The following is a 21763-nucleotide window of genomic DNA, read 5'->3' on the forward strand; positions in this document are numbered from 1 at the left end:
AGGCTTAAATAAAAGAAGAAAAAACCATCATGCAAAATTTCCCCTCCAAACAATGATGACAGATATTAAAATACTTATAAGAAATTTAAATGAGAAAGATGAATTTAAAAAGCGTAACCATGGAAACACAAAGTAAAATAAGTTTCAGAATTGAAAATGAGAAAGATGGAAATGAACAATGGTTTCAAAAAGCATTATCATGGAAACGGAAAATAAAATGGTTAAAAACTTGTATAGAGAACAGATTTTTGAACTTCATTTAATTCGCTTGTAACTTTTTTCTAATAAAGATAGAGGGTTAAACTTTCGACCATAGGTAGAGTTAGATCTGGAGTAAAAAAAGCAACTCTTTCCAATGGTGTCAAAAAGAAAACTGTGGGAATAATCCCTTCACTTTCTATTGATAGATTTAATGAAGAAAATAGTGCCTAAATTTCAGCTAAGCCTAAAAACATTCGAGCTAAAAATGCAAATAACTCCCGTCGTAATTAAGTTAGATCATTGAAGCAAATTGCATAGAGCACGGAAAATTCTACTCTTTCCAACTATATATAATATTAATATGTGCAAGTAATTTTTCTCCCCTATCATCGGGAATTTATGAGAAAATTGGGCCTTAATTGGAATAAAAAAAAGAACTATTCATCGAATTTTTTTCGAACTGCTCTGCAAACTTTTTCAGGACTTAAAGGAACAAACTGAAAATTTCACCGAAATCGGCCGGGTAGTTCTCCAGTTTTGCGAGTTCAAACACACAGACGCTTTTTGGGGACTTCATTTTATACTATGTAGAGATACTACTGCTTTTCATTGCTTATGAAATTAATTGTAAGGTCTATGCTCTATTAGGTGCTTTATTTCTGGCAGTTGGTGCTTTTTATGGACAACAAAGCAGTTTCAGAACAGGGTTGGGTTTTTTGCCGGCAAAAAGGTATTTTTGCTGGGACAGTGGAAAAAAACCATGGCAAAAATGGAAAAAAACGGCAAAAATGGAAAAAACGGCAAAAACCTAATTGCAAATAAAGTAGCATTATATTATTAATCAAGAAATAGTGACAATATAATATAAATAATGCACTTTAATATTTTAGTTATGTCTCTCCATGTTACTTCTAATTTATAAGGTGAAAAATAAATTAAAAACAAATGTTGGGGTTGCAAAACTTAAGATTTTAAATGTTTGCTAAAACAATTTTTTCAGAATGAGCCAACTTTTATTTCTTTTATTTTATAGTTGCATCTTGATTAAGTATACTTTTTATAGATATTTAGTATTCTGTAAAAAATGCTATGATAAACAAGCTAATTACATTTTCATTGTAAGTTAATTATTTGTCTTAGATGTTACTAACTGAAATTTTATGTTAGTGTTTAAAAATTTAAAAGTAAAAATGCTCCATAACTTTAAAAGTAAGTTAAACCTTAAATTTTTTTAAACTATAAAATAATTGAATTAAAATTTTATCAACATCTTTTCATGCTTTTACTTTTATATAAAAAGGAAAAAAACTGTCCGTAAGTTGTTAACACAAAATCTATTTTTGTCACTTTGGCAAAAACCTATTTTTGCCAGGCGGTAAAAACCGTGGTTTTTTTCATGTTTTTTCCGCCGCCGGCAAAAACTTGCCAACCCTGTTCAGAAGTGTTCCATACCCAAACCCATAGGTTCGTTTATAGCAGGGCTGTCCAACTGCAAAGAGCCTATGGACCAGAATTCCGCTCACTGATAACCTGGCGAGCCGCAGTTTGAAAAATTTGAACAATAACTTCTTACCTCTTATACAATAACAATCAATAATTGAATTATTAATTATAAAACAATGAAACAGAAGGATTATAAAAAAATTTGCTTATATTTTAATGGGAAAATTGAGACCGATTCGCTTTCTTTACAAGTGCAGGAGTGTCAACATCAATGGCCATCAACAAAAGCCGTAGAGTCAGTGAGGGCGGTCTTTATTTTTGACCAATTGCAAGTAGGTTTTACTTATTTGAAATGTTTCTTTCTTCCCTCCCTGTCCCCCCCAAACGTGAGGCAATGCTATTTCTAAGAATTTGTTTGAATACCAGCGATCAGAGTAGGACTGCTTGACCCTAACCTGTTGATGTCCTGTATCATTTTCTCCCAATACGAAAGGGAATCTCAATATGATAGGAATGAAAGAACGCTCAAGAGGAAATTTCGGGGGCCCAGTCTTGACCAAGAAGGGTAGTCTTGGATGTTTCTTGATAGCATAAAATTTCGAAAAAAGAAATATGCCGACGAAGAAATTGGCGAGCCGCACAATAAGTGTTGACAGGCTGCCAGTTGGACAGCCCTGGTTTATAGGGGTCATTTTTTAGCATGACTCCCCCCCCCCTAAAATGGTAGTCTGTACGGATACAGGCAACCATTCCTCCTATATATATTACTATAGGAGTTTAAAGAACATGCAGCCCTAGAAAACTGTAACAAAGCCCTTTTACTCATAACAAAGTTACTATGGAATATTTTGAGCTACATTTTTGATATCCACAACATCACTGGATAAACTGATACTTTTACGTTACAGGTACATCACTTGGCTAGGCAACTTGTAAACCTCTATAATTTTATATTTTAAAGATTACCATGCTAAACTTATATTAGCTGAATACCAGCCTCCATCATGTCTGCAATCAAAAGTCAAGTACAGCTGGGAGTCAGTCATGTTAAGGTAAAAATATCATGGCATTCAGCCACATTCTTTATGTCTAGGTAAATTCACCCCTCCTTCCTTCCCTTCTCCAAGCTTGCATACATATTTTTAGCAATAAGCCTACCTCATAAAATTATATTGCTGATAATATTATCACACTTATCAAAACTGCAAAGCTCTTATCTGCACAGCTCACATTGATAGGTTTTTACACAGATAGGTTTTTAAGCATCAAGATGAAATTATTTTTATAACTGCCATGGCTTCCATATTTAGTCCACATTTGTGGCCAATACTAAGGACATTTGTTTTGTCATACTTATAACTTATTCTTCTTCATCAATATTAGTGGAACTTGCCAAACCTTTCCAGAAAGAACTATATAAGAATGTTTATTCTGAATGCCAGAAGTAGCAGAAAAACCACGTTAGTCTAAAAGAGGATGTCTGCTCCCAAGAATTTTTGTAAGTTATGTTAATCACCTTATGTTCAAAATACGCAACAATTTCAAACATCAAACATTTTAACCTATTTAAGATCAAACAGTGCAAAGACATAGGAAATCTCAGTACTTTGAACTGATACATTAGGGCCATTCTTCAATGTGAGCATTGTGGCAGCAGCATCAACTTCTGGATCTAAAGGTTAAAAAGTTTTCAAATAAATATAAATAATTTTGAGTTTAAAATACATACAAAACCCATGAACATATATATATATATATATATATTAGGGTCGCAGACACGTAAACATTCATAATTGATTTTGCTGCTTTTAATCCTTCAATAAAGTAAAAATTGAAAATTATTCAGGAATTGATATTTTCAATTGACTTTAATAGCCGTTATATTGCAATATTGAATGGCTAAAATCAGGCCCAATGAGAAGTCCTGTCAGCCTAGCCAGAAACTAGGGCCCGTTTCTTGAGGGTGGTCCGGTTCATAATTGGAGTAGTATAAATTTAGCAAGTTTCAGGGGATGGAGGGGGGGTCCAGAGACCAAACTGGCAAGGGGCACACCTTGGCTCTCGGCGGCCCTGATTAAAATAGAACCATACGATCTTTACTTTTCAGAACATAGCTTTTTATATTAGTTCAAAATATCATTAAAGAAGTACTTTTTAGCAGTTTTCAAAGCATGTCAAAAGTACTTACTACCAGGTGTTTAAAAAATGTGCGCTATTACTTGTGTTCCCTTTTAAACAGCAAAAGCAATTTCAGCATGCTTTGGAGAAATATAGTTGTAAAAACCAGGCTGCATGCAAAAACATTTCACACAGAAAACATTCACATTATTTGAAAAACATTTTGTTTTTTGTTTCTGGAAAATCCTAAGACAATCCTCAAAAACATTACTTTCTACTACATTTATTTATTTATTTTTTATTTTTATTTCATTATTATTTTTTTATTTGGAAAAACTGCATAGGTAGGTAGGGAAAGATTTTTATCTGGAAGCTGTTACTTTTAATACAAGATTTAGAGCAAGTAAATCTACAATTTTTAACTATACTTTCAATACACCACTTTACTCATTGAGTGTCATGCATAAACAACTGCATTGAAAGACATACAAAAGGTTTTTAAATTAAAATATGCAAGCATTAATTACCTTTCATACTACTAGCAAGGCGACGAGAAAGAAAAGGGAAAAGCTCTGAAATAAAGGAAACATAGATTACCATTAATAAGTACCTAATTAAATGCTGGCAGTAATAATGCTTGAATTAACCCAATGGAATCAGATGTAAATGTCCAGGCATATACTTGATGCCTGTGAAACTCATACTAAGATTCCATTGGGTTGAAAAAGGATTAAAAAATGCAAAATAAATCAAGAATCAGTTCAAAATAAATTAGAAGTTATTTCCATTTAAAAACTTTTTCATTAAACAGAGATGTAAACAAATTATACCTGGAGAAGGAATCTGCAATGATTGCTGTGAGGATACTAAAAGACATGGCTTGAATTCACTGAAGAAAAATAAGAATACAAATCATTACAAATGATTAAAATCACATTTTTGTCTTTCAAATTATGATGGATAAAGTATCAAAGTGTTTAAAAAAAAAATGGCATTCTAGATTTATTTTTTTCTTTCATGAAAGTGAAGCACCATTTTAAAACCATTTTAGTAATAGAAAAATTTTGCATCAATATACCATCAAGACACTAAGCTAATCCACATAACAAGAGAGAATGTATCTTCATCTAAAGCTATCAATCCAATAAGAGGCTAATAACGCTTACAGCAAGGAAGAATTCGTGAATTATCCAGTACCAAGACCTCAATGAAGAATAATTCGATCATGTAACCAATTTTATGCAAAAGAGAAATAAATTTTTACCGAAAAGCAGTACTCAAAAATTAAACCTATTTTCCAAAAAAGTGAAAAAAACAAAGGTCCATTCAGACGCAAATTGGACCCACTTTGTGGTCCCTTCATAAAATTCTTTTTTGTAAAAGGTGCCACTACACAAAATTTCATGCCTAAAATTATACCTTTCACATAATTTCATTTGCAGGGTTGCCAACTGCTCCGTATTTTCGAAGTAGCTCCGCAAAAATAGCCAGACTCTGCATTTCCCATTTCGTCTTAATTCTGACGAGGCTTACAAAAGATTTTAATAAAATCTAATTAATTTTTATTATATTTTGCTATTTTATCATAACAGTCATGCAAATATGGGAAATTAAAGATGCTTATACTCAAAGAATGATACAGTGTTTAAAGCTGATTTATTAATTTTAAAAAAAACTATCTTTATGCTAGTGCTTAAAATGATTATTGAAGCTCAAAAAATTTTACATAAGAAGTTAATTTGTTTTTTATATTGATTTTTAGACAAAATACCGAGCTGCTCCGCAAAATATCAAAATACTCCTCAAAATCACCACAGATGCTCATCAAATAGCTCCACCAATCAATTCATCTCAAAGCAAAACATCAATAAAAAAACAGAACTCCAGCTTCCAAGTCATTCTCAGTTCTTAATGCCAAAGGGATTTTAGATCAGAATTGTGACAGCTAAACATGCTCAATATGACAGGGTTTCTTTTTAACAAAAAATATGTAAAATAAAAGGCCTTTTTTTCAACAAAAAGAAAACATTCAGGAAAATGTCCTATTTTCATAAAATGCAGACCAAAAAATAAAAACCTGGGTCAACCTCTGCAAAATGACTGGCATGTATACCAATCCCCTGTATTACAAACAGAAATAATTTTTTAAGAACCGTATAAGGATAAAAATACCAAAAATTTTCAATTTAAGGATTTTGTTCAAATGAGAATAAAATTGCACAATACTCACAATCTACTGATCATTGATGTTATGGAGAAGATACTGAACTTGTGTACCAAATGTTTATCACAAATAATAGTCCTTCAATTCAGAAGTACTTCTCAGTCATATTTTTACAGCATTATTCCTCCTTTTTTATTACTTTTAAAGTTAATTTGATCAAAAATAAAGGTAACTTTCTTTAAAATGTATCTTTTAAGTATAGGCCTTGTTTGTTAATTGCTTGTGCTAATGCATAAATTGGAAATTTTTTCATAAATTTACTTGGAGGTAATAGCAAATGACAAGAAAATAAAATGCACTTAAAAAAAATAATAATCATGAACATATTTACCTCTCTGATTTTCCATTCTGACAATGTGATGGAGACATGCAGGTAAAATTACTAAATTCTACATTTGCCATACTTGGAGCTTTTTGTAAGGCCTGTATAAGATTGGGACGGAACTCTGGATCAATGCACCACAATGAACCTTTTCCCACATTCTGCAAAATTTAGAATTTAGAAAGCGAATTTCAAACAAAAAATCAGGGAAAAATATTTCAGTATAGTAAAAACTGAATATGAAAAAATATATGTTATAAAAAATTCATTTAATTCTCAAAACAAAATATTTGTGATGCCAGTTCAATGATTTTTTTTAGCTATCCAGCTCAAATATTTCGCAATAAACTGCAACAATTTTTCATACCACCAGTTTTTTGCTAAAACAACATTTTTGCAGCAAAATAACTGCAAACACAAATTAATGCTTGTGCAATAGGGTAGGTCGAAAAACTTTTTTTTTCTAATCAATTTCTAATAAGCGGAAAACTTGAGCAAGGGCATCCTAATAATGAGAAAAATAATTAAAAAATTTATAAACAATTTTTGAAATTGCGTCAAAGCCCTCAAATTGAGAAAAAAACAGAAAAATTCGGCAATTTTTAACGACATATATTTTTTTCAAAACAAAATTTACTTCATTTCTAATGGTATAAAAAAATACACTTTGTAGTTACTGAAACGTACATAAAAACTTGGGGGCACATTGTAGATAATTTGAATTTGTGCAGAAAGCCTTAAAATACCATTTTTTAAGTAAAAGTCATATTATTTAAAAAATTCTTAAGCTGACATAAAGCTATAAAAATATACTACAGTGAAACCTGTGTATGACAATACTGTCTGTAACGGCAACCTGTCTATAACAATATAATTTTTTTTTTCCTCAGCAAAATGTCAGCATGAATAATCAAACTGTCTATAACGATAACCTGTCTATGATGATACTTTTTTTAGGTCAGAACAGTATTGTTGTAGACACGTTTTACTGTATTTAACATCTGTTTTATTGTTTTAAATACATTTTTCTTATGATGAAATGACAGAGGACTCACCATGTACAGACCCTCACCATGTTTTTTTTTGGGGGGGGGGGGACAGGTGTAAATTCAAAGGAACTTTCTACGAACCCCAGCCCCCGTCCAGCCCCCCAAATGTATAAATGTATTTATTTATTTCTCAAAGCCCTGGAGGGGGGGGGGGGGCAACAAACATCCCCTGAACCCCTGAATGATGGACCTAATCAGGTAGCAGTGGCAGCAAGTCGAGTCCAGCTCACCACCCTGCCCAATCAACCAACGAATTTGGGTGTGATTCATTGTGCTGAAGTTCTTTAAATTCTGACTTTGTATCAAAAATTCTTGACCTGATAGCTATTTACTATCAAGACCTTCTGTGTTTTCATGCTTGAGACAGTTTCTTGCAGCCTCTGTCACAAGTTTTGCACATCTTCCTACTGTTTGAGTGTGGTGGTATCAGGTTACACTTGAGCGGATCAAAAATTTCAGTATAATCTGTGGCTTGAAAATTAATCAATGAAAGCTTGAAGAATCCTGGTGGCTCATTTCAAGCTTTCAGTGCTCTCCTGTAGCCTAATTCTCGAATGTGCTGTATGTAGTTCAATATCATCGCCACATCATATTCTCTGGATGACAAAAGAACGAGTTTCTACGAATGATGGGATCAAGGATTCCTTTTAATGTTACTCGGTAAACGTCTCGTTGTTTGAATGACCTTCAGTATATGCTTTGGACCGTCTTTCACGGTGTAATATCAAACCTTATAGTACCAAACTAAACAGGACCATTGGTCTTTACCATAATTTTTCCAGTATCTGCATTGCTGTTGTTTTAAACTAATTTAGGAAATATTAAAGTCCTAACACTCAATTAACATAGTTAACCATAGGGACTAATTGAGGAGTCTGAGATTCTTAACAGTTAAATCTGGATCACTTGTTGAAATTTCTTTACTTGGGGTATGGAAATTTCAACAAAAATGTGAAATTTCCGTGCCTTACTCAGTCAGTAGAGAGGTGTATAAAACTTGTGACAGAAACTGGCAGAAAAGTTTGCGGGCATAAAAACCTAGATGGTTTTATTAAGTAGACAACATTCAGATGAAGATCTTTGATGACAAATTTTAAACTAAGTCAAATTTTTCTTAACTTAAACAGAAAAATCACACACAAATTGGTTGATTGGGTAGGGTGTTTGTGTGGAGAAGGGGGGGGGGGGGGGTCAGAGTACTCGACTGGATGGTAAATCCACATGGTGAGTCCTGAGTCATTTTGACATAATGGAAAAACAAGTAAAGCATTAAAATGGATGTTTAACATTTATTGAAAGCCAGAACTCTGTCATATTTGATACCACTTGAATATTTGATACCACACTCAATCGGTAGAGAGGTGAGCAAAACTTGAGACAGAGGATGAAGGAAAATGCCTCAAGCATGAAAACCGAGAAGGTTTTCATAGTAAATAACAATCAGATCAAAAACAGTTGATACCAATTCAGAAATTAAAGAACTTCAGCACAATTAATCACATCCAAATTGGTTGTTTGATTGGGAAGGTGGTGAGTGGGACTCGACTAGCTGCCACCACCACGTGATTGGGCCTGCCATTTAGGGAGTCAGGGAGTGGTTCATTGCCCCCCCCCCCTGCACAGCACAGTTTGAGAAATAAAAATGTATTTACATTTTGGCGTGCATGCGTTTTGCTGTTTTCTGTTGAATTTGCATCCTTTGACACCCCCACCCCCCCAGTCTGGAAAAATTTGAAATGACGGGCTTGCACGTGGTGGATCCTCAGTCATTTCATCATATGAGAAATGTATTTAAAACATTAAAACACATTTTTAATAGAATAATTTCATAGCTTTATGTCAGCTTAAGAATTTTTGAAATAATATGACTTTTACTTAAATGGTATTTTAAGGCTTTCTGTGCGAATTCAAATAATCAACAATGTGCCCCCAAGTTTTTTCTATACATTTTAGTAACTAAAGTGTATTTTTTATACTATTAGAAATGAAGTAAATTATTTTTTGAAAAATTTATATACGTCTTTAAAAATTGCCGATTTTTTCTATTTTTTCTCAATTTGAGGGCATTTGTGCGATTTCAAATTTTTTTAAATAATTTTCAATTATTTTACTTGTTATTAGGATGCCCATGCGCAAGTTTTCCGCACTATTAGAAATTGATTAGGAAAAAAATTTGTTTTTCGACCCACCCTATTGTACCAGTATGCTTGTACTGTGTTATAAGCAGACAAATGCAAATTTTGCATGCTCGTCAAGTCAACTTAAGATAATAGAAAGTTATCCAAAAATAAAATGTAAAAATATATTATATTATAAACTAAGGGGGAAAACTTAAAAACCAAACATTTGAGTGATTACAATCAATTAGCATAAATGTAACTTTTATTGTCAGAAAATATAATTCTTTGATATCCCTCTGATTCAAAACAATATTACTTCTAAAGGTCATTTAGAACTGAATCTGGAAACACATCAAAATAAAACAGCACATGTTGGAATATTTAACTTTGCTTTAAGAGGCATTGGAAAATTGCAAAGTAAAGTTTGAAAGAAAAAAAAAAGCAATAGTAGCAATCGAAAGGAATAAGGCTAGGAAAAATTAGTAAAAGTCAAGTTACCTGTCCTTTCTCCTTTTCAACTTTACGAAAACACTTGCTCAATGATAAGTTATGTCGAACTGAATTTTTCCAACCAGTAGGAGCATTTTGGAAGTATGGGAAATGAGTCAATATCCAGTTATAAATGTCTTTCACGGGTAAAGCTTTGTGTAGTGAATCTTCAATGGCCATGAAAATAAGACAACTAAAGGAGAAGGGGGGTTTAGAGCTAGCATGAAGTGTAGGGTTATAAGGCGAATGTGTGGACAAGCTTTCAACAGTTTGTTCTCCCCCAAATCCATTGACAGTCACATGTTCAATTGCGTCATCTAAACAGTCACTCGATGGTGTGTCACTGAGGACATCTTCGCCTTCAATGCCGTAGGTACCCATTTGGAAGTTTTTAAGCAAATTTGTATCTTGTAACCATGCCAAACTAGTGAGCTCATCATCGTCAATCCCATTGGATTCTTTCCCATGACCCGCGCTCAGCAAACCATTGGGAATTGCCGATTTGCCAATTGCAATTGTACCATTAAAGATATGCTTTAGGCTTGTGGTCATGGCAATGAGAGACTTATCTTCAGCAGGCTGATCTTCAACAGCCATAAAGGAACAAACTTAACCACTGAAAAAAAAAAGATAACAAAAAATCACATTTTTTTACCAGTATGAATCTAAATAACAATGTCAATATAAATAATGCATTAGGGATGCACAATCTTTATACTGCCCTTTAAGCCCCACACCCCCTAGAGTAGGCTTGCCAGATTTCTGAAATATTCAACAGAGACACCGGAATACGCTCCCCCCCACCCACCCACCCACCATCGTAGCAAGTATTCAAAGGAGTTCTAACCCCTGTTTCAGAAGGTAGTTCATTCTCAATGCTATGAATAAATGGTTACCATGAGCCTAAACCAGGGGTAATAAATAATACATGACGCAAGCACACACACACATAGGTACATGACAGTAGATTAAAATTATTTTAGCAAAAAGAAAAACTTTGAACGAGGAATAACATTTTGAACAAGATTTACATGTTTTTTGCATTGGCTAGGACTTTTGGAAAGTCTTTATGTTTTTAATTTTGTTGTAAAAAGCCTCACAAGCTAATCCGATATTAATTTTACAAGTCAATGTTACAAAAATCTGTACCTCAGAGCTAGACTAAGGTAAGTCATATAATCGCCACATTACAGGACATAGGAGAAACATTTGTCTGGCCCATGGAAAGGACAAGAGCGCTCTTTTAAAACACTGGAAAATTATTTCAGATGATTTTTTTTTTGAATTACGTCTGCATGGATCGATATATGAGTTAAGATTCTACATACAATGCAGTAATAGTCAGAAAATCACAATTTTTGGACTTATTTTTGGAGTCTGGCTCTGAGGTACAGAAATGACAAAATTATTATTAAAAATAATCCTTCACAGTTAATTATTTTTGGTCATCTGTAATCAAGTTTATTTTCCGGGACATGAAGTAATCGGCCCAGGACACCGGGATTTTGTCTGAAAACCAGGACGTCTGGCAAACCTACCCTAGAGCTTTATGGTTATGCTTATCTTTCTAAATACTTGCTTCATTTATCCCCTTTAACAAGCATACTTTTTCATCATAACAATTGAAGCATCAATCAAGAAGCAAAGGTGTGTAACTACCAACATTAAAAATTTTGAGAGGAATAGTGCAAAGCAGGAATCTTTTGATCCATTGCAGAACAAAAAGAAGTAATATAGTGAGTCACATATTGATATGATTTTTTTTTTCAGCGCACAATAGCAGGACTCTTCACAGATTTTTAGTTTGCTCCGAGGGAAGAACCTGGGAACAAAAAAGGACCTTTATGTCAAAACATGAAGTGGAAAATAGTGGGGTGCTACAAATCCATCAATGTCCGAAATCCATGTTGATTTTTCCCGTTTTTTTTCTTCTGCGATACAAATTTATTTTCCATTCTTATTTTATTTCGGTCTATAATGAACCAAATCGTGATTCTACGCACAAACAATTGTTTTTACACATAATTCACGGATAATACGTTCCAATATATTATTATTCATTGTACACATGCCGAGCGATGTATTCAAATAAAAACATATTTATTCAAAAAAAAAAAAAAAAGCTTGTATTTTTGTTTAATATGCTTTATATTCTGTACTACTGTAGAAATAAAAAGAAATATCATCAACCGAAAGGAGATCCCGAAAGATTGCTGCAGAGTTACCGCAAAACGCTAATATTTTACTTGACACGTGGCATCAAAGAAACACAAAAATACAAACGATTCAGCATATAAAAGCCAAGTGTGGATTTTGGACATTTGAATTGAAAACAAATGACCCTACTATTGAAAATAAATACCAAGTATTTTCAAACTGGCGCCGCTTATTGGTCTTTGTTTCTTCATGATTACTCCAAGAGCAATTACTTTTGGATTTAAAAGTTTTTTACAGCTGAAAAAATTAGTTAGCATAGTTTTTTTTTTTTCAATCATCAATTGTCCTATGAAGTAATTCATAAATATTTTGAGGTTTTTATTGTTGTTTTATTAGTTTAATTTTAAGATAGTACTTAAACTTAGCTTGTCAATCTCCTGAAATCTGCAAAATCCTAAAGTCCGCACAACCACTTCTCCCAACTTGTGCGGATTTTCGATCCTCCACTACTAACATAATTGTAATAATTGGTAAATGGGGGGTTGGGAGAAGGGGGTTAGTCATCAAATATTCCCGCAAGTGAATTCTCAGCTGGAAAAAAAAAAAGAAAGAAAGAAAGAAAAAAGAATAAAAGACATTTTTTTTTTTCAGATGAAGAAAAAATTTGTGTGAAACAATTTGTTTAGACACACTGAATCAGAATAGTGCTTAACATTCAATCGCTGGCACAGTAGTCCTAATAAAGGGCAAGCTGTTAAATCGTTCATTATAACCTGAATTCAATTTCTAAATATTTTCAAACAGAAGTTCCAGTATTTTGGTCAAATTTCAGGACATTTATAGGTTTAGTGAGATTCTCTAATTATTACTATAGAGGGCACAAAGCATACTTCATTAAAATTGTTGAAGAAACAGTATTCTTGTGGACTAATATTTTTATTTGTGTGCACTAAGTTTTGGTAAAATAATAATAATTAAAAAAAAACACTGATGATACATCATTAAGGAAAAATATTGCAAAATTTCTAGAAAGAGTTAATCCTCTGCCCTTCCCAAAGGCAGCCATGAGTGTATGATTATTTAAAAACTAAAAGGCAGTATTGGCAAAAAGAGACTGGCTCTCATTAAACACAGTATTAAACCCCAAATCCAGAACACTCGAAATGCTGGCTTTTTCGGATTTCAGATCCTGACTCAACAAGTTCACATAGGGGCACATATGTGTACCAAATTTCGTTCGATTTCATGCGGTAGTTTTTGCTGTAGAGCGGCCACAAAAAACTGGTCACACACACAGACAGACATTTTCCAAAAATGGTCGAAATGGACTCAGCACACCTCAAAATGTTGGAATCCGTCAAAATTCGAAATTCGAAAATTTGCACGAATCCAATACTTTCTTCTATATATTAGAAATAGAAGAAAGTAAAAATGAGCAAAAATTATCGTATTAAATACTTTTGTATTGTATACCAATAAGAATATAAAAAGAATTATCGTTAAATAAAAATGGGTTTTAAAAGAATGCTGCATAATTACAGAAAAATGCTAATTTACGTATGACATGTGTATAAAAGAAAACTGCAAGTACTGTATTTTCAACAAATAACAGTCGGATTTCAACTATTTTTAACATTTGGAATTAAAAAAAAGGAAAACATTAAAAAATAAATAAATATTACTATTATTATCAAAAAATCGCTTTCATCAAACCCAAAAACTAATTGATTCTTTCGATCCGGTCTTCAGTCTACATTTGCAATTTTGTTCAATCAAGCACTATTTTTTACAACATATGAGGTAGTGAAAAGTAAAGGGATGTAAGTGGCAAAATTAAAAATTTGGAAATAACCAGTACAAATGGTAAGTAAACCTCTTTTCTGCCTTGGGGCAAGAGATAGTACTAGTAGTCCTGGTAGGTGCTGCTGTAAAGCATGGTTTCGAAAAAAATTTCAATGAAAGCCTACCTAGGATATTATCTTTATACGCTAGGATATTATCTTTATACGCTAGGATATTATCTTTTACTCAAAACTTGAAAATGTCCATTTACATCCCATTGCTTCTCACTGCCTCATATGTATATATGTTATACACCACAACACTTCACAAATCTAATTAAATCAATTCAAAGTTATAAATTACAAAAATAATGATAAAAAAATTTCATTAAAGATTAAAGAATATTAAAGTTTTCTCCCTTCCCCAGGAGAAATATCCCAGATGGACATAGACAAACAACTAATAGTTAAGCATTTTTTACAAAAAAAAAAGAAAAAAAAGCTGAAAATCCACTAGCGCTAAGAACGATGGATGGAGAGGGGGAATTGTTTGCTGCGAAGTCTGCACTGAAAACCAAGTCTACACTAATGAATGTAAAACTTTAAAAAAAAAAGTATAAAAAGTAATTTTTACTCAAACTAATATTACAGGTAGTGATAAAAAAAAGGATTAAAACTATTGGGGTGTTTAAATTTCATTTCTTCTAAACAGAAGTGATTTAAAATAACATTACGAATCACAACAGTATGCAAATTGTCAACCTATGAACCTTACGATTTGCTGACATATTAGAAACCACCAGATAGTTTTTGAGAGATACTAACTGAAATCTAACAAAAACTTAAGCCCATTCGTACAAAATGCAAGGTTATTGGGTACTATGTTTTTTTTTATCGCAGTAGACAAAAAATCTTCCAAACGTTTTTTTCTCACAGGGGAAAGTTGACCAAGGGTGATAGTGGACTCAAGTAAAATTTTGTGAAAACAGTGAAATTTTTCGGAAACAGAAACTATGAGGAAGCTTGACCTCAACTCCCACCTTCACACATGCGTGCGTGTAAATACTCTTCAAATATGCATACAAAAATCCTGAAATCATTGGAAAAAAAGTCATTTTAAAAGTTTTTTTTTTCCAAATAATTTTTCCGTTTTAGAATGTTATGTCAGTCCAAAATTTTCGGATTACAATTACAAACACCCCTGAATCAGACCGAAATATTGCAGAATCGGACTTTGACCTAAAGTCTAAGAAACATGTTCTTTTAGAGGGGAGGGATAATTTGGAAGGCTTGGAATTGTTATGACAAAAAAAAAAAAAAAACACTAAAAACTTAAAAAATATGCTCATAATGTCAATCTTTCAATTTTAGAAATTGGTGGACAAAAATTGATGCAAAACTGATTGGAAATAAAGGAAAAAAAAAAACCTTTTGATTCACAAAATGTATATGTCAGAAAATAGATGCTAAACATGAGAAAAAATGAATAGAAGCTAAAACCAAAAGTGAAAGGGAGGGACATGACACAGGACAATCTTTTACTATGAAGGCTTTCCAGAATTAAAGGTGCACTGGGAATAAGCATTTCAATATGACTTCACCTGCGTCAAAATCAAATGAAAAATTACAGCTCTACTATGCCGAGAAATCATATACTCGACATGTTTTCAATACAAACTTCCACCTCTTCTGAGCAGAAGTTAAGAGCTCTCATCTAACCTATATAAGAAAGACCACATTCATCAAAGAGGTTAGTGGATGAAGTTGCCAGATCAACAAAAAGGTACAGCTGAAAAAAAAAATTCGTTTGAAAGTTTTTAGATTGGTCATTTTCTTTTATTCTCACACTAATAGCTTTTTCTGCACAAAGTAAAGTTCTCTCTGCTCTTATTGCGGTCTCGTTGTATGTAACTTTTCCTGAATGTGAAGGAAGGGAAAGTGTCTCAACAGAATTCCAGAATTTACTTTTATAAACCATTCAGTATCATTAATACAGTTTGGTAGATGCCAAAATAAACATATGTTAAGTTCACAAAACTTTTGTCATGAACAGGGGAAAAAGTAGTCCGTTTTGTTATTATCTAACTTTTTAAAGTTTGTTTTAAACTCTCATTGCTAGTAAAACTGACATTTCGATTATATTTGCTAATCAGTGTTATTTTCTAAAAACACACTACTTTTTTGCCAAAACAAATCATTTATACAAATCCCAAACCTGACAACGAACCCCTAACAAATATTGTGATTGTTAAAAGGAACAGTTCAAAAATAACTGATGTTAAAAATATTTTCTTAAATTACAAGATGTAGTTATTCTAATAAACAATAGCAATGTGACTTCTTCTTCCTTTCTTTTAAACTTTACTTCAGCTTAATAAAAGTATTTTCAAAATTGTGCATTGAAATTAAAAATATTTGCTAAAACACAAATATGTTTTTCTTAATCAGCAATTAATTTAATATCAGTTTATTAATTGTGATTAATCGATCATTGTGTGCTCAATCAAATACCAGATAAAGTTTGCCATAAAAGACATCGGGCCAAAATATGTATCTCAATTCTATGAAATAAAAATTAAATAAGTTTTAAAAACTTATTTTTAGCCCAGTAGCAGAAACTTCCTAGCCAGTCTGCAACACTATTATGGGCAGTTGAAAATAATCTGCAGCATTATTATTTATTTTATTTTAAATTTTCATAAAATACATAAGTCCATGGTAAAGGTCAAGACTCAGAAATTTTCCAACTGGGCAGTGGCCCCACTAAACCCAAAAAACTCAGTGGCTACCAATGTCCCCGAGTTTTAAAGTATAAAATAAGCAACGATAAAATTAAAAAATTTAAAAACCCCCGACTGAGTCACAACTGTAGAATCAAGAGGGAAATTGAAAATCCTTTTAATAGCCTTATATTATTAAAAAATTAATGTCAAGTATTTTATTTGCTAAAGAAACTGTCAACAGATAAAAATTTTAAATCATTACGTTTTATTTCCTTGTCGGCCAACAATGAATTTGGTTATCAATTGTGTGAATAAAGGCTTAGCCATCTGATTTAAAAAAACGTTATAATTTGAATTCTATGAAACTTAGAAGTTCCAAACACATTCTATTAGACGCAGAAAAAAAAATCTCTTTATTTTGGCATTAAATTTTAAAATTTTAACTATGTTTTCAGTGCATAAATCGTGAAAAACATTTCAGAGGTTTTTAATTAATATCTTCGTTAATTAATGTCAGCCGAAGACGCAACCTAACTAAGAACACTCTTGATCAACTCTCCTTTTGAACAATTTTTTTTTTTTTTTTTTCAAAATCGGTCCATCCGTTTACGCGCTAGAGTGAGACAGACAGACACACAGATATACAGATACGTCAAACTTATAGTCCCCTTTCTTTGTGTGTCGAGGGTTAAAAAAGGGGAGGAGCAGTTTTCACTACTTTCGTAAAATTAAATAGAACTATGCGCAGTATAAAAAACAATTACTCAAAACATATTTAAATATGGAAAATTTGAGTTAAAATAGGTTTTTGAATTTTTATTTTAAATGAATAAATAAATTAGTAAATGAGAAGTTGGCAGGAAATAGCATTTTAGATTAATGTTCAAAGCTTCCAAAGCAATGAGGATTAAATATAATTGTGCAGATAATTCACATGTTTCATGAAAACAATTTTTAAAAAAACATTATTTATTGTACATTTTATGTTATCTTCAATAGTTTGTATTGTGGTAAAGATTCAATTCTTATTTTGGACACTTAGGCAAGTAATAGGTTCGTCTATTGCCATTTTGCGTATGACCAAACATGGCGTCCAAGCGAAAAATTCATGCTTATCAATTGATTTTTGAATTTGTTACATAAAAAACCTTAAAAAACTACAATTGATATGAAATCGTCAGTTTTTAGTACATAAGCCTCTAAAGCAATGAATATAAGATAATATTCTAACGATAAAATTTTGAATTTTCAAGACAATAGTTAAGAATTATCCGAAAAAAAAATGGCATATTTTGCATAATTTTCAATAGTTTGCATTGCAATAAACATCCAATTCCGTTTATGAAAACGTAGGAAAATTAAGTCTTTCGTACCAACATCTTGGGAATGACCAAACATGGCGACTACGCCAAAAATTAAGATATAAATTTCTGAATTTGTTGCAAAAAAATAATTTAAAAATAAGAATTTTCATGAGACTACACTTTACTTGAAAAGTTTTTAGCGCTTTTGTGGCCAAAGCAATAAGGATAAGGTAAAATTTTAAATATAAAATTTTTCATTTCAAGAAAATTATTTAAAAAAAAATAATTAAAAAAAAAAGATTTGCTGCACATTTTAAGTTATTTTCATTAGTTTGTAGCAAATAAACATCCAATTCTGCTTTGTTTTTCAAAACGTAGGCACTTAAGCATCTTATCTACTTCGATCTTGTGAATGACCAAATATGGCGACTATGTTTCTAGCTGAAATGCTGAAGCATCCATCGCTTTTCCGGTCAAAAAACGATCTCCAAACGATCTTTGCCAAGTCGTTTTTCTTTTTCTTTTTTTTTCTTTCATGTATTTGCTTTTTTTTTTTTCTTTATTTCTTTTTGTTCTTCGGTAAAATAATCTGCAGGCCGCTGAAAAATCTGCGACGCACGTCTCGCAGTATCTGCTATCGGGATTTTTAGATACTCAAATCTATATTGTATAGTTATTACTTTTTCTCATTAAAATAACCAGCATAAAAAAGGTTTTACGAAAAAGACGCATCATGTATGCTAAAATTTTAAATAATAAACAATCTTAAATAATCTAAGCAAAGGAAATTAAATAAAAGAACAAAAAACAACATTAAAAATTGCCAAAAAATAAACTTCAAATGTCTACTGAAAGTGTAAAAGTATGCCTAATACAATTTAGAAAAATCTAAAGGAAAATATATATAGTAGTTCTAATAAATAACTTTTAAAAACTTACTTTTAGATACTCAAATCTATTTTTATTTTTATTATTCCCCCCCCCCCTTAAAATAACCAGCTTAAAAAAGGTTTTTACAAAAAAAAGACGCATCATGTATGCTAAAATTTAATACTAAACAATCTAAAATAATTTAAACAAAGGAAAACAAAGTATAAAAGAACATACACACACACATAAAACATTAAAAACTGCTTAAAAGTAAATGTCTAGTGGAAGTGTAAAAGTATGCCTGATATAGTTTAGAAAATCTAACGGAATATATATCTGGTAGTTCTAATAAATAAGATTTAAAAACTTACTTTTAGATACTCAAATCTATTATCATTGTTATTATTCCCCTCCCCCCCCCCCTTAAAATAAGCAGCTTAAAAAGGTTTTACAAAAAAGACGCATCATGAATGTTAAAATTTTTCCTAAACAATCTAAAATAATTTAAACAAAGTATGAAAGAACAAAATAAATAAATTAAATTAAATTAAAAACTGCTTAAGAGTAAACTTCAAATGGCTAGTGGAAGTGTAAAAGTATGCCTAATATAGTATAGAAAATCTAACGGAATATATATCTAGTAGTTCCAATAAATAAGTTTAAAAAAAATTACTTTTCGATACTCAAATCTATTTTTTGTAGTTATTTTTCCCCTTAAAATAACCAGCTTAAAAAAGGTTTTTACAAAAAAGACGCATCATGTATGCTAAAAATTTAATATTAAACAATCAAAAATAATTTAAACAAAGGAAAACAAAGTAATAAAACACACACAAATAATAATAATATTAATAACAATAATAATAACATTAAAAACTGCTAAAAAGTAAACTTCAAATGTCTAATGGAAGTGTAAAAGTATGCCTAATATAGTTTAGAAAATCTAACGGAATATATATCTAGTAGTTCTAATCAATGAGCGAAATCGTCAACCTTTCCGTTAATGCACATCTCGCTGGTTGCTATAGCAACGGGAGCAGCCTCTGCGTTTTCATGATCGGCCGAATTGATAAAGCATACATGCATACCACCACAAAGTAGGGAAAGTGTTCGTTTTTAAACCAAACAAAAAAAGTGCAATTCAAATGAATAACAAATTGTTACCTCGTCAATCAAAAGCTGTTACTTTTAACACGAAAGATCAAAGAGTTAAAGTTATTGATATATTGTTGAAAAGTACTTCTATAATGAAATTAGGTAATAATTTCTCAAAAATAATGTTAAAGAATACAAGGGAAAATGTTCCAAGGAATGTACTCACGTCGAAAACATTAGAATAAATACAGCAGAGCTCTTTTTTCACGTGGCCTTTCAGAAGTAAGATTCGATAGTTCTTTCTGACGACAGCAACTCTTCCTATGGATGGGGCCGAGATGCGTCATATCACCATGGAAACGGAGGTGAGCTCGATGCTCGATTTACACTTCAACAAAGGTCGAGATGGCGCTGTTTTATTGTTACTATTATTTTTAACAAATTCTGATAATTTGTCCTTTTTACTTTATTCCGCCTGTCAAGAGTCACAAAACTGACTATTTCTGACTTATTTTCCATTTTTTAAACCAATCCTTATTGATTCAATAAAAAATCATTTTAATGATGATAGTTTTAAACATTTTAAAAATATATAGACTTTCCAGCAGATACACAGAATTTAAAGGATATTTCTACTTTAAACACGCGCGAAGAATTTTTGAATTGAAAAACTTGCAAAATTCATAGCTGAACGTCGTTTCAATAAATATAAAAAGTACCAATAGAATGAGTAACTATAAACATAATCAACGATTGTACAATCAAACATGTACACCTACAGTACAATAAGTCGATTAGAATTATGTTTTGCGCTCAAATGCAGTTTACTTTTCTTGGGAGAAAGATTGCATTTTAACCACCTTCGACCCTTAACCTATAATAGTTTTTCATCAGCAAATTTTACAATCATAAGTAGTAGGGTTTTTTTTTTTTTTTTTTAAACGAATACCAGTAGAAACTGAATAAAGCCAACCTTGGAACAATGATACTTCAAGATGTTCTATAAGCTAAAAAATATATAAAAAATAAAAAAATAAAATATATATTGATTAAAAAAAAAACAACTAGATATGTTAATTAACTACCAGAACCGGAGAACCGCTGCAAAATTTACTACCTGATTTCGATTCTTATAATAGTGCAAATACTGTGCTTATATCATACAAACAGGAATAATTTTCAGTCATTGTTCAATTATCTGCTTGTTCATTCAACAACGAGTTACGAGTTTGTCAATATTGTGAAAGCATTCCACGTTTTGTTTCATCAAGGACTAAAACTAGCCAGTTTTAATACACAAGTAAATTATCTTTTTTTTAAACGCTTTTATTAAATTCACAATTTTTAAAATCAAAATTTCATCCACTTGAATATGAGATCACAAGGGCTTTGTTAAATTAATGCCATGAAAAAAAAATCTATTTAAATCTTTCTTTCTTTTTACTATCAAAAATCCTAAAATGTTTGGATTTTTTTAAAGTGTAAAGATTGCTCGGAATTTTAACAGGTGGTTTTCAATCCAAAAAACGTAAAAAGAGACATTTACCCTGAGAGGCTGTCACAAAATAAGTCACACGTTGAGAGGGGGGGGGGGGGGGGGAGTTCGTGAAATTGTGAAAAGAGGGAGGGAGGATTTTAGAAGAAGTGTGACATTTTTCGTAAGGACATGTTTATGAAAAATAGCGTGACACCTGACGGGGGGGGGGGGGGGTTAAGGTGAAGTGGGACACTTTGTCAAAAACTTGTGGTCAAAATTGTTGAAAAAAGATGTGACATCATTTATGGACAGCTCAGGGGTGATAGTGGACTCGAGTAAAATTTCCTTAAGACAGTGTTGAATCTTCGGCAACTTTGAGGAATCTCGCCC

At 31.8% G+C, this 21763-nt stretch overlaps 1 protein-coding gene across 1 annotated transcript in view; it reads right to left on the reverse strand.

Moving 5' to 3' along the window:
* Positions 1 to 21763, reverse strand: part of LOC129224365 (forkhead box protein N3-like) — a 73971-nt gene that overhangs the window by 9534 nt on the left and 42674 nt on the right. Inside the window, 5 exon segments of the mRNA XM_054858807.1 lie at positions 3251 to 3316; positions 4290 to 4334; positions 4593 to 4651; positions 6318 to 6469; positions 9976 to 10582. Of these exon segments, the coding sequence (XP_054714782.1) occupies positions 3251 to 3316; positions 4290 to 4334; positions 4593 to 4651; positions 6318 to 6469; positions 9976 to 10563 (910 nt within the window). The 5' untranslated portion in view covers positions 10564 to 10582.

This window comes from Uloborus diversus, chromosome 6 (assembly GCF_026930045.1).
Source record: "Uloborus diversus isolate 005 chromosome 6, Udiv.v.3.1, whole genome shotgun sequence".
Taxonomy (NCBI): domain Eukaryota; kingdom Metazoa; phylum Arthropoda; class Arachnida; order Araneae; family Uloboridae; genus Uloborus; species Uloborus diversus.